Here is a 14,446-nt window from a genome sequence, read left to right on the forward strand (position 1 = left end):
TAATGTGGCTTCTCTGAATGGCATTTAGTCCTTGGAAACATCTGCAGTAATTGGTCTAAATTACTTTCAGAGCTTAAACCATCACAGCAGTTGTGAAGGGCTTTGTTTCTATTGACCTGAGCCAGATAACATTGTTTTTGACTGGTGCAGTCAGCAGCCTTGCAGCATTCGTGTACAGGTCAGTTATTGCCAATGTTTTCCTTAGATCACACAACCTTCCCTGTACCCACATTTTAAAATTCATTTTAAAAGTTGCGCTGGTGCTGACTTGCCCCATGGCACTCTCCCAACAAAGACAGGTTTAGTTACTATGGGGAGCTTTCTTTCCTAAGGTGCGTGGGATTCACCACTGCTTCCCTTGCTCCCCCCATTATTCCTGTTTGGAGCACAGAAGCTCTTTAGTTTCATGATGTCTCAGAGGTTGGCTTTCCTTTTTTCTGTGCAAGAGTGTGGCCCAGATAAGTTCCCTGAGCCAATGAGATCAATGTAAAGAGCAACAAAATGTGGTTTTAAGCATTTCTGTGTAATTTCTGCTTGGACTTACCCTTGCCCTAACTTTGTGTATGACGATCAGCAGTTTAGCTATAGATTTCCATGTTAAAGCTTGCAAATCCTTAGCAATGTTCTAGTGGCACAGTGGTACTTTTTTGTTTTTCATCTGAAACATTTCCTGCTTTTCTGTATTACTACATGAAATTCAGAGGCATAAATTAATCAGCTGTTTTTATTGTGTTAGGACTTGAGATTTGGGGTTGGCTTGCAGATTATGGAGCTTTTTTTGATCTTCAGGGTGAGGTGTCTGCAACCCACACATAAAATGTAGTGCTCAGACTAATCTTTTCTTGAGTGTGGACATTTTTTTTCTGTGTTTTAAGTGAGATGCATGCAAATCCAGCGCTCTTAGCCCCTTTCCTCCTGACATTATCCAATGCTAGTATAGCACAATGAAAATATTACAGATACAATTGTTCACTCATTACATGTTTTGTTTTGTTTTGTTTCCTCTGCAAGGCTGGGCAAGGTGGATGTTGACTCAAATTCATTCACGTCCCAGGAGCTCAAAAAAGCATTGGCTAAAATGAAGGAAAGTGAGAAGATAGAAAGAAAGGTAAGGAGAGTTTCTTGTTTCTAAAGCAATACTCACTACACAGGTGTGAACACCCTGCATTACATGTCTCAGAAATATGATGGTTAAAGTAATTGCTTGGGAAAATACTGTGAAGACTAATCTTCTGGTGAATATGTACCTAAAATACTTTTGCTAGCCTGTTAGTGATATAGTTCCCTGGGAAATTCTCACCCCTTTTTGTACTAAGCCTGGGTTTTCTGTAAAAATTGAAAACTTTTGTTCAGGTCCATTTTATTAATTTCAAACCTAAAGGCCTTGCAAGCTGCTTGTAAGTTCTTAAGTATATTCTCACAGCTCAGGGTGTTTCTCCATGATAATTATCCTGTGGACTGTTGAGGGGGAGAGGGGCTGCAGTGATGGATTGGGCTGAGATCAGCAGTTGAGCGACAGATCAGCCATCAGATGCTGCTGCTTTCTGGTCTTTACTCAAGTGAGTAGGATCTCCACTAGCAAACTAGACACACAGTGTCCACATAACCATCCTCAAGAGCCATCCAGACACCAAATTTCTTACTGCCATTCTTGACGTACCAATGCTAAACTGAAACTATGGGATCTTTCCTGTGCCCAAAGCAGGTATGATGCTGCTCCCCCAAGTTTTCCGATACCAAAGTGATTAGACCTGAATTAATAATGCAAAAAAGTAACTTGCAAATGCTTGTGTCAACCCATGGGCTGACTTTCTTTCCATTGTTTGGTTATATTTTTGTCTGTTGCTTTGATTTATTTGTTCAGTTGCCACTTGGTTCACAAAAATGTCTGCAGACCCCAAAGATTGCAGCGTGATGGTATTTGTAAAGGAAGTCACTTTGCTGTTCGCTGTCCTCCTTTTAGCATGAGGAAGTACAAAATACGTGTGGCTAAGGTGCTTCTGTTCTAGATTCGGTGATGGTGACAAGCCACTGGACATAGCATATCCTGCCACTGGTACAGCTGGATCCAGGTGTGATCTCATGGTTTAAGTTTCCAATCTCACACCCTGGGTAGTAAAAACCAATTGGCGATGGTGAAGCATAAGCTGAGGTTTCCTTACATAAGCTGTAAGGTTCCCATTTAGTTACAAATAGTCCACAATCCAAAGTAAAATAGAATATAAGTGCTGCTTTCAGCCCTCTCCAGGCTTGGAGCTGGTCCCTAGCCACTGGTAGGACACTGGTGGGATGACACCAGGTGGGTAACACCATTGTTCCCCTCTTCCACTCAGCAGTATTTCCTTAGGCCCTAGCTCCTCCTGCTGCCTTGACATTGTCTCAGTCAAAGGAAAACTGAGGTAGAAGTCAAGGCTCTAAAGTCTTGGAGTCGCAGAAAGTCTCTTTCCCCCCCTATCTGGCACCAGGGCATTATTTAATTTTCTGAAAGATTATTTATGTAACAGCCAACATTACTGATAGCAGGACTTCTTGAAATGAGTGTCACTTAAATGCAAAAATTAGTGATGTTCTATTATGTGAAAATAAGCCATATTTTTAAAGAAACCCTGTTAGAATAGCTATTGTCCCAGAAACTGGGCTAAAACCAGCTACGTCTAATGGACCTAAAGTACTCCATTTAAAATCACTCCTGCAGGGAGCAAATTCATCCTTGAAGTAGCTGTGTCAAAGTAAATTGAGTTGCACCAAGCACGTTCCCATCTATGCTCCCGCAAAAGCAATTCTGTGCAGTTGAGGTGGGGTTGGCATTCTGTTACCGTGTGGTACCTGTAGTAATTAGGCCAGTAGTTGTTGCTGCTGATTGTACAGCTGCCATTAGATTGACAATGCTTTACTTGTATCTTTTGGTTTTTTTTACTTTTCTCTGGCTCAGGCCCTCAGCTTCTGTTCATGTGTGTGGGAGCGGGGCAGTGCTCGCTGGGGGGTAGCCCTGCATGTGCAAACCCTCTAGTTGGGGGTCACTCCTGTATAAAAGCAGGTGTTTTGGTATTTGTGTTTGTGGCAGAATCCCTTTCAAAAGGGTCTTTCTTGCTCTCTCCTGCTCTTGGGGCAGCCCATTTCAGTCTGGCCTCTTGCTTCCTCCATCCTGTGCAGCAACAGGCTCTGTCCCTGCCTGCCCTGGTGTCACCAGTGCTAACGCTGGAAAATTGGTCCCTGTTGGCTCAGGGGCTCTCTTAGATCTTTGGCAGAGCCTTCTCCTCACTGCATGCCTTCTACAGCTCTCTTGGTTCATTGCAGCCCTTGGAGTGCAGTTTGTGCAAGGGAGATGAGCCACTCTGCAGGATGAGCTATCTCCTGGCGGAGTCCTATGGCACAGCACTTCAGCTTCCCCCACCCTGTAGCCAGTCCTCCCACCTTGCTTTCTGGCAGCTTCTGGGCCAAACAACAAGTGCATATGTTTCCCTGACAGATAAGGCCATCCTGAAACATGTTAAGCTATTGGGATGATGAAAGCATCTTCATATGCATCCAAGGAGATCTCCTTGATGTCATTGGCAGGGAGTCACTGGTCATTTCAGGCTGGATGGGACCTCCAGAGGTCTCCAGCCCCATCTCTGGCTCCAAGCAGGGTCAGCTGTGAGACTGGGGAGGTTGCTCAGGGCTTTTTGCAGTCAGGTCTTGAGAACACCTACTTGCAGGCAGGCAGAGAACAGCAGTGCCACCTGCCTCTGGGCTTTATGTTGTTTTGGAAGGCACGTAGGATTCAGAAATGGTGTACAAAGCCTTAGGTACAGGCTCAGCTCCTGAGGGAGTGTTTGCTGGTACCCAAGGTGGGTATCTTACAGATAACTGGGTTTCTGTGCTTCTCAGAAGGGCCCTCCAAAGCTGCCCCTGCATCTGTGATGCACAGCAGTAAAATCCATTTGCATAGACAGCTAGGTTCCCCTTGTAAATCTGGGGCTGGGGTTTCTGTCTATGTCTTTCTTGACTTATCACCTGCCTTCATATCTGGTTTCTTCCTGCTTTCAAGGCCTACGAGGAAGAGGTGAGGAAGAAGTTCCGGCCCATAGAGCAGCTGAAGGAGGAGTTTGAAAAGCTGAACGTGAAGATGGAAACAGATTATGAAATTATGGTTAAATTAATCAGCAAATTCAACAGCTCTACCTCCACGCTGGATGAAAAAGTAGCGGCACTTTATGATCTTGAATATTATGTTCACCAGGTAACAAAAATGCATTAGTAACTACCATGTAAAATCAGGGGTATACAGTGTCATAAACGTGGGTTTATTATTCTTATCAGTATTAGGTAATACAAATTGCATAATTATCATAATCCTGGGACAATAGCAGACAGCAGAGGGCTACTGCAGGCTTATTTTGTATCCAAGTTTGAATAAATCATCGCTCGTACCAGGAGTGAAGCAGTTTCCTAGGGGTTAGTGTTGCCTGATTTGTTGTCTGTTCTCAGGCTTTTTATCTTGCCCTCTCTTTTTCTTCTTTTATATGCTAAATGTTATGAAATGGGGTTTTATCTACCATTTTTGGGTAGGTATAGTGACGGCTGCTAAAGAAAAATTATTTTCTTGTTTCTTCCATGGAAAGCATCTATGGTTGCAGGTAGGTCCCCTTACACCAGTTCACAGAGAATGTCTTCATACTATGGAAGACAACAGCCATCCTAAAACCTGTATTTTTCTTGGCATGAGTAAGAAATGACATGTAGAGCCTCTCTCACAGCTGGGCCAGTGGCAGAAATGACTGAAGAGGCTCAGGCAAATGGCAAGTTGCTGAGCGTCAGCTGAGCCATGAGAATTGGCTCTGTGTGAGGTTGAGTCTATTTCCTGAAATCTCACTTCCTTGGGTTTATGCTCACACTTTTCTCCCTTCCTCTGATCTGTCTTGCTCTGCCTTCAGCTTGCACGTTTTTACCTCCTGTTGGTTGCAGGCTCAGAGCACGCTGCTCTCCTCCTTTGTGCTTGGTGCCTTCCCACACTGCAGCAGCTTGGGTGGGTGTCTGGGCATCAAGGCTGTGTTCTGCCTTGTGGGAAAGGGCTGGGCTTCTCCATCCCCAGTGCCTGGGAGAGTCTGGAGCAGACTGAGACATTTTCCAGTGTCGTTCTCGACTTTATCTTTTCATAGGGTGAATGGACAACTCTTGGGAAACGCCAGTGCGAGACCTTTCACTGGAATGGTGCTTCTTAAAACCAAATGTGGTATTTTGGGGAAAATAGCTGAAGGAATGAGCTGTTGAGAGATGGATTCCATGCACCAGTTAATAGAAGCATTATTTCCAGGGTTCTTTGCCTGGAATTTCCACACTAAATCTCTGTTATATGCATGCAGAGGCTTCCTTGCTGTTTGTTCTCAATGCTTTTGTTTCACTGATGGCATCTGTCTGACTCAGAAAATAAGTGTGAACAATGGGTGCCCGAGGAGCTCAGGGCTAATTCTGTCTGGTTAAGGGTGCCAGAGCATTAGGCCAGGCATGCTAAAAAGCAAACCTCAAACACCCTGGGATGCTTTGATTTCCAGCATAACAGTCTGGACTATTCCAGCATAAAATCCTGCCTGCTTGCAGCATGGGATGGAGCAAACAATTTCAGAAAGGCAAGAGGAGCAGGGAAGTGGTCCATGTTCCCTCTGCGGGGCCTGGAACACCAGAGAGAACCAAATTCAGCATCAAAGGGGTCAGGAGGGGGGAAATGGCAGAGGCTGGCAGGGAGCACAGAGGACTCCTTTGTGCATCGATCACAACGTTGCTCTGTGCCTGCGCTGTCGGGGCAGATGGCTGGGCAGCACCTTCTCATCAGGCAGGAAGCTGATAAGAAATATGACTTGTCTCTAAGCCAGCATGGCTTTTCCTCCTCTTTCTTCTTCCAGCCAGTTGAATGCGTCCAGAGCATTATCTCTGCTTGGTACTGACTTTAGCAGCACTGGCTTAATGTAATTACTGAATAGCAGCCAAATACACTTGTGCCGCATAACCCTGGAAGGGCTGCACTTGTCAGGAGTCCTCTGCAGCAAGCCACGGCCGTGCCACTGGAGGACAGGTATCCTTGCAGGTGTGGGTGGCCCAGTACAGCCCACACCTACGCATGGGACTGGTGATGGCTACGCTGCTCCCTTTTCCCCTGGCCTATGCCTGAATGGTAATGGGCTATGGCTTTTGCTAATTGTTCGGCTCCCAGCTGCCTTGCTGCTGCCTCCAGGGCACAAAACACCCTGTTGAGTGGAAAATGCCGTGCCCTGCAGAGTTTGCAAGCAAAGGATGCTCTCTGCTCTGTGGAGTGGTCAGAGGCATCCAGGAGAGCTGGGACATGAAGTGGCACATGCTTCCAAGCTCGCTGTGAGGGAGCGGAGGGGAAGCTGTGGCCAGTGCTGAGCTGAGGGAGAGGTGCTCTGTCCTGCTCTTGAAGAGTCAGCCCAAGGGCTCTGTATTTGCTCAGCTTTTGGTTGCCAGCTCTGGTTTGCTTCTCATCAGTCAGGATTCAATTTGGCATGTTCAGGAGCCCATCTTGGAGAAGGAGCAGGAAGGTTTGGCTCGGTAGGTTATCTGTAGCACATAAAAACTAAATGCAAATGTGAAGAGGCCAGAGCATAACTCATTTATAGACAGAATTCATGGTGCTTGCACAGCAGTGTGCAGAGCCAAGACCCGTTCTCATGCGTTGCAGACTCTTTCTCTCAATTATTTACTCTCCTTATCTTCCTCTCTCCCCTCCTCTGACATGCTACACCATTTCTCACTGCTAATTTCCTCTCAGTTGTGTATGGTTGACATGCTGCTTCTTCCTCGCTCTCGTTTTCTAACATTTTCTCTCTCCACTCCCCTCCCCATTTTCTTTCTCCTCTGATCTGAAGCAGCTCCCTGAATAACTGCTGTCATATTTGTTCTTCTCCCATTCCTCTCCTCGCCCACCTTGCCTGTGTACTTTACTCAAGAGCTCTTTTGATCTTTGGCTTTCTTCCGTGCTGATTGCAGTGGACTGAAGTGAGGCATGAGCTGCTGCCTCACAGCATCCTCCGCTCCCCAGAGAGGTTAATACCTTCACGTTGTTGGGTTTGGGGGTTTTGTTGGTTTTAAAATGGTGAGTGAGGGAAGGAGCTCTCACAACAGACTCCAGTTTAAAAAAATACATCTACAAAATAAGCTTTACTGCACAATTTATATTCTGCAGTTGAGGTGTCTCACTGACACCAGGGCTAGCCTGAAGGACTCCAGTGCTGATGCGGATACAGGGCCGATAGGTTTTACCTTGACTGATGCTGAATGCAAACTTCTGCCTGTCTATGCATTCCCTCTTGAGCAGAAATCAACGTCCAATTCTAGGATTAAAACAACCTCAGAGTTTTTACAGAGGCTGAGCAACAAAAGCACCCACTGGTAGCTGAAATTGGGTTGCTGCACAGATTTCTCTGTATACAAAGGTGGACCTGCAGAAAAGTAAGAGGTCTAGCAGGTCCAGTTTATCAGGACAGTAAAAAGAATAGGATCTGAAAGGATACAAAAGCTGCTGCAAATCCTGAAACAGCCCCAGCAGACTTGCAGAGATCGGCTTTCTGTTACCAGCTTTGCAGAGGGACAGCAAGCAGTGGGTATTGTCCTGCTGGGGAGAAGAGACGAGCTGTAGCTCCCCAGGTCCTCCTTTGGTAAGGACATACGCATAGGACATAAAGCTAAGGACCGTCTTCATTCTTTTGGGTACCTAAAATATCCAACTTATGGCCAATTTTGGTGAAGGTACATGGCTGAGATAAACGTAACAGTAAGCATAAAGCCACTGTCGACTAAAAGTGCCTATGCCCGATATACCCTGCACGCTTTCTGGTTTGTCCTGTTCCACCCCATCGGTGCAGTCTGCTCACTGAAGCAGGGAGGTTGGTTTGCCTGGCTGGTAGCTCTTTTTTATGTTCTATTTCCATCCGCCAACATATGCTGTTGTCTGTCTGTCTTTCAGGGAGGAGAAATGTTGAAATTCTAAAACCAAATTTTCTGCACATGCAATTCTGAGCATTCAAACTGCAAAAAAAAATCTTTGAAAACCAAAATGCATTGATTTGACTTTGGACCAAATTTTGTACTTGAAGCACTTTACGCTGTTCCTCGACATTTTGTTTGCGAGCCATTCGGAGCCCTTTTCTGATTTCCTCTCTGAGAACAGATGCCCGCTGTGATTTGTGCCTGGTTAGCCCCAAGTCTGGTTAAAATCAAAGACGGATGAATCCCCACTAATGTTTAAACTTCCCTACTGGCAGTTAGTCCAATATTGTCTGCTTTAGAAAAATCATTGCTCAGGCTGCCCTGAGGAAAAGCTTCTGGCTGACCCTTCCAAGCAGGGACTGGCTTTTTCTTTTCATGTCTGCATGAAATCATTGACTGTACTTATGAAAAACACCCAGAACCACCTGTGCACCTCGCCGTGAGCAGAGGTGATGCTCCCTGTGTACCATTGCTGCTGACAGGCTCTTAAACATCCCTAACTCCTGGTGCTACAATTAGAGCATAAATTAGTTAATTGCATTTGCAGAACACACAATTCTCTGGGTTCCCAGTAATGGTCTGCTCAGGTGGGAGAGCAAAGAACTGGGGTTTTTTTTGACATCAGGTTTACCGAATTTTTTATATTGCCTGAATTACTGAAGTATGTGTCAAGAATAGTTTTGATAGCTAATCAAAGTATTTGAATTTTCAGCAATGCCTTCAGCCTGTGATAATATCCACCTGTCAGTATACTGTGCTTCTGCATCCATGACATCCACTGCTCCCAGACAGTATTGTGCGAAATCCGAGCCACAGTTGTTCCCTCATAACTTCTAATTGCTTTTAGAACTCAGTGCTTAGAATGGGAGGGAAGAGATGCTGTGCTTTCTGAAGCAAGGCATTCTCAAAGAGTTGTTGAGTGGAATCTGGCTGGGAGTTTTGTACTGATGGAGACCTGCTCTCTCCCAGGTGGACAATGCTAAGGACTTCCTCTCCATGGGTGGACTCCAGCTTGTGATTGACGGGCTGAACAGCACCGAGGCTGTGCTGAAGGAGCACGCTGCCTTTGTCTTGGGAGCCGCGCTGTCCAGGTGAGCTGTCTCCCATCCAGCCTGGGAGAGTGAAAACCTCGGGGAGGCCAGGCAGGCTCTGTACTTCTCTTCAGCTCTCTTGATTTATTTCCAATAGCAGGAGCTGAAAGCTTCTCTCATCCTGCAACATACCAAATTGTCTTCTCTCCTGCCTAGACCTTTCCTTGCAGACAGCTTACCCTGGTCTTGTCAGTGTGTCCTCACTCTGCTTGTTAGACTTAGCCAGAAGTAATTTGGTGTGGAAGCCATGATTACTTCTTGATTTCCCTGGGCTCCTTGTTTTTACAAAGTCCGAGGGGAATAATTTTGCCTCTTCTCCTTTACCCTTGGCAGCCCTCTCAGGGGAGATCTCAAGGAAGTGCAGTTATAAGCACTCCACGAGCACCTTTCTCCCTCCTGCTCCTTGCTCCCAGTTTGCCTTAGGATAGTGAGGTGCTGATTTCAGAAATACAACAACCTTTGTCATCTTTGGAGGGGGTTTTTAGCCCCATGGACACGTGCCTCTGACCCACAGGCATAACCAAAAGGGTGTCAAATAGACACGGGGTTAGGAATGGGGTCAACAGGCTGAATCAAGAAGAGACTGGTCTGAGGGATGTTTGTGGTTCATTGGAAGGTGACTGTTGCCCGAAGGATCACAGTCAGCCTCATGCTATGGCCTAACGTGTAGTGCCACAGGTGGTACCATGCGGGTCAATGGGTTTTATTGGTGCCCTTTTTGCTTTATGGGTTTTGGGGCTTTAGGGTATGTGTTGCGCATTCTGTTGTGCAGAAACTTTAGAAATGCATTGGATGGACCCAGACTTCAAGGTCAGAAGTGCAGAGTGAAGAATGGAATTCAGGACCATTATATATGCATATTTCTATGCCTAAGAAAACAGTCACCTTCTCCACCATTATAAATTATTTATCACTTAATCTAATATGTATTCTACAAATCTGCTTTTCTTTTGCAATCTTGTATGCGATGCAGTTGGTCCTCAGCATGTGTGAAGTAATATGGCCTCATGGACAGCAGCAGGTACTCATCTTTACACCAGGAAAGGATCCCACTTATTTTGAAACAGTTCGGCTTACTGATCACAAGATGATGTGCTCCTTCACATCAGAAACAGAGCCGTTCTTTATATTCTGGTGTATCTTAATGTTTGAAGCAAAATTGTAATTGTTTCTTTAGGTTCTTTAATAGCATGTAGACTCTTAATGGTATGTTTCATGAAGAGAAAATCATATAGAAGGTCTGGAAGCATTTGCAGGTAACTTGAGGAATGACAAGGGCTATTAAATTGCATCTTTCCTGACTTAGCTAATGTGACATGATCAAGACTCAAGAAATTCATTGTCTCATGATATAAGCATGTAGCAATGGCCATGAAAATAATGGTTTTATATAGTATTCCTCAGTTAATTGCAAATGCCTTTCTTTGGACAGAAACAATCTCTTTTCTAATATGAAAATATTAAAATAATGCTTTGGAAACTTTTAGGTCTTTTTTCTTTAAAGGACATTCTGACAGATGGTAATTCTGAGTGGTTTGGATGATGTATTGTCTGAGAGCTCAGTTCCAAAATGTGAGGAATATTATGCCTGGTTTTTGGGTTTGCCTTTTTTTCCCCTTGCTGTGCTTAAGCTTTCTCAATAGACACCTACATGCCAACTCTTCTGCTTTGTGCTATCTGCTTAATTTGTTTGTTCATACATTTTCTCAGCTTACTCCGTGCTCCATTTAAACTGCCACGGGCATTCCAAGTACTTCACGCTAAGCATTTTCTGATGTCTTGTGTTTTCTGAGGGGTTGTTTTTTATTTCCTTCACTCATGGCTGTTCCTAAGGGCCTCAGTTAGGTGGTAGGACTACCCAGTAAATGCCCAGAGGTGCCACAGCTCACTGGGCTGTAAGGGCACAATCTGATCCATACTTGTGTGCCCAGGGCTGGTTTCACATGCTGTGCTGGATGCTGAGCCATGGCTGGGCAAGATGGTCTGCTGCTCACCAAATGGGCCTGTGGCCACCTCCCAGGTCTCTTCAGCCAGGTTGGCTCAGGCCAGCAGTTTCAAGCCAGGCACACCTTCCCAGAGGAAAATCAGGGCATGATCATAGCAGCTCCTCAGCCCAGCTTGGGAGGTCATTAACACCTGGCATAGCTGAATCTGGAAGAGGGAGTTTGGCATTGTCTGTAGGCAAGTTGTTTTATGCAGGAGAAAACCACTGGATGCTGAGCAGTCTCAGACATGCTTGGGTCACATCCAGAGCTTTTCGACTCTTAAAAATATCCAGGTCTTCTCCAGGTTTGCGTTGTCTTTAACTCTAATTAGGTAGTGAAGCAGGTGAGGGATGGAGCAACCAGCTGCGTCACCCAGATCTTGCCTGCATGCAGTCCGGCTGGGACCTGGCTCAGAGGTCAGTCTGTGCTGAAAACAGATTTGGGATAAAGGGGTTTTCAAGTGGATCAGGTCCTTGAGCCAACAGGCCAGGTGGCTGGCCAAGACCAGCAAGGTGTATCAGCAAAGGCAGTAGGAGGAGAAGCTACAGCAGGGGCAGTTCAGGATTTCTCCCTCCTGATAGTTGGCCTACATCAGGCCTATATCAGGAAGTTGTTCCTATTTATTTGGCTTGAACTGGACTCAAAAAGCAGCCTTAGTGCAGGATAGTTCGGTCCTGAAAGCAAAGGGTCCCAGGGTCTAGCTGCCAGGGTGCTGCCTGGATGGATGGTGTCCTCCTGGTGTGCATCTGCCTCTATCTGTGAGCCTCTGCCATGGAAGAGGGTGATCTGGTAAGGAGGAAATCAAGATTTCATCTCTTGTTTCTCTTACATGTCCTTCATTTTAGGCATTTGCGTTTTAATCACCAAGTCGGTGACCAAATCAAACATCGTTCCATCTGGTAGAGGCTTCTGAGCTGTGCCCTTATTGCAACTCTGCAACCTCATCACCACCTTACTGTTTTTAAACCTTTAACAAAATGTTTTCTGTTCAGCAGTTTGCAAAAGTAAACTTCAATTGAACAATCCTCAAGTGCTCTGATTGCAAATAAAAGTTAAATGCACTAACAAAAATAATTGCTAGGCATGTGGGATTGTACATTTAGGTATCCATAATTCACTAACAGTATATGCCAATACACAACATTATCTGGATTTTCAGTGATTGCATTAGCATAAAAGCATGTTAGCATTTATCTATGGTACTAACATTTAAATATATATAAGTATGAAATATTAAGATACACCATTTTGGAGGCAAGTAAAACTAATGTCTGTGAAATGTTCTTGCATATTTTTGAAGGTACGCTCTAGTATCTTCAGATGACAATCAGCATTCGCACCATTGGGTCCAAACATTGCAAAAATGTCAATGTTTTATGCAAAGAAGAGCTATATTAAGCTAAAAAAGATTGCTGATGAGAGAAGTGTCTTCTGATGTCCTCTAAGCTATTTAAAGGCAGCATCTTCCTTTGTTTGTAGCACAGCCAGGCCTCTGTGCAATTTGTATCTAGATGTTTCACAAGACTGGAAATGTTAGCCAGAAAGGATTATGCTTGTGATTAAAACCTCAATTTTTAAAAACTTTATCTCCAGGAAACGTTTTTCCACACCAATAATTTGAACGTTTTAATATTTTTGTAATAAAAGGATTTTTGTAATCCGTTTAGAAGGGGAATAATAATTTATGTCAAATGCATTCTTGAAGCTTTATCCCAAATGTTCCCCGTACACTTAAGGGTGAATTATAGGTGAGGATGGAGAGAAGCTAAGCTGTGGGACCTTCAAGGCAAAGAGAAGCAGTTTGTATTTCCTGGAGAGAGGGCAGAAAGTGCAAAAGGTGAGATTTCATCGTGGCCAAAGTGGGGAGTCAGGAGGAAAAGTCGCTTGTGCAGCTGCATTGAGAGATTTGTGGCATTTTGGCCAGTTCTTTAAAAAACCATGTGCTGTTTGAACTGGGTAGCCAAGGACAGGATTTCAAAGTGATGCTCTTAGCTTGCGTTTGCCATATGTCCTTGCAGGACACAGGGCAGTCACCAGCACAGCCTCTTCCAACAAGCCCAGGGCTGCTGGGATCTTGCTGTTCCTTCTTTTGGCCTTGAGTGATAAAACAAATGTTACAGGACTTGGTAAAGACTTGGGAGGAAACTTATCAAAGGTAATAATTCAAGCATCATCTTGTAGCAGCACTCAAGAGTTTCCTAGAGGTGGCTTGCATCGGGGTATTGCTTGCCTTAACAGTTTCCCATGAGATTAAACCCCTTAAACTATGGCAATGTGCATCATGAACATCCCAATCACCATTATTTACGTTAACAAGCTCTGAGGCTTGTTTAGAGCTTGCATCATTTTGGCAAAGCAGAGAGGCCTAAAATATGTATCTGCTTTTCAAGATAAGCCTAAAAGAAGAACCCAGAACGATGGGCTCCATTGCCTCCCTGCGCAGTGCCGTGCTGGGGTGTCCGAGTGGTGCTCAGCATTGTGATGTATGGCTGGTTTTGGTTCTGCTTTCTCAAATTCTTTTCTTTGGGAGGAGGGATGGGGGAATGCTGCCTTCCCACCCCTGCTTTATCCATCAGTATTTCGGTGGTGTCCGTTCTCCTAGGGTATATGACTTCCATGTTTTGTCAGAGAAGCACCAGCTTCTTCAGGATGTCTTTGTCAGGAGGAAGAAGCTTCTACCAGATTTAATGATTTTTGAATTAAGTCCAGCTTTGCAATGAAATTGGTTGACGCTCACTGCTGTTAAATAACATCAAGGCCCAAGCGATAAACCCAGGAAAAGTAAAATTAAAGACCTTGCTTTGATGCTGTCTTATAAGGACATAAGAATTTCGGGGCAGAGAAATAAATCTAGTTAGCTTAACAAGCACTGTCCCTACCTATTTATTTCAAATCCATCTTCATGTTCGTCCCTTCCTCCTCCAGCTTCCCCTTTTACATCCTACAATCTTTGCCCATCTCTTTATCCATTTACACTGGTTTTTTTAGTGGCCCTGTTTGCCAATGCCGTGTGTTTGCTACCTCCCAGATGCAGTAATTCTAGCTTAACTCCCTGCCCGCTTGTAATTTCTTGCTTTGTAGATTGTCTCTTCTATTTTTATTTGAACTCCTGACTTGCGTGGAGTTATCAGCCTCACTGCACTTAATTTCAAATTAATTTGATTGGGTCACCTCAATTTTTTTTCTGTAATGATAATGAACTCAACCTATTTAGCCTTTCCCCATTATGAATAACCTTAACAAAAACTGCAATGCAGTATAAAACTGTGTTTCATCATTATGGTTAATTACACAGAAGAATAAATCCCTAAACATTTTTCAGCGTCTGAAATCTAACAAGAAAGTGTAATTAACAATTAAATAGTAAACTGCCATCCTTGTGCTCTC

General features: G+C 44.5%; 1 protein-coding gene across 4 annotated transcripts in view; it reads left to right on the forward strand.

Moving 5' to 3' along the window:
- The window catches only part of SIL1 (SIL1 nucleotide exchange factor), a 99,469-nt gene that overhangs the window by 54,542 nt on the left and 30,481 nt on the right, over positions 1-14,446 (forward strand). For all 4 annotated transcript variants that reach the window (XM_064458883.1, XM_064458885.1, XM_064458881.1 and 1 more), the window contains 3 exons: positions 1,012-1,108; positions 4,031-4,222; positions 8,953-9,074. In XM_064458883.1, coding sequence (XP_064314953.1) covers positions 1,012-1,108; positions 4,031-4,222; positions 8,953-9,074 — 411 coding nt within the window. The remainder of the gene's footprint in view (positions 1-1,011; positions 1,109-4,030; positions 4,223-8,952; positions 9,075-14,446) is intronic.

This window comes from Phalacrocorax carbo, chromosome 8 (assembly GCF_963921805.1).
Source record: "Phalacrocorax carbo chromosome 8, bPhaCar2.1, whole genome shotgun sequence".
In the NCBI taxonomy this organism is placed as follows: Eukaryota; Metazoa; Chordata; class Aves; order Suliformes; family Phalacrocoracidae; genus Phalacrocorax; species Phalacrocorax carbo.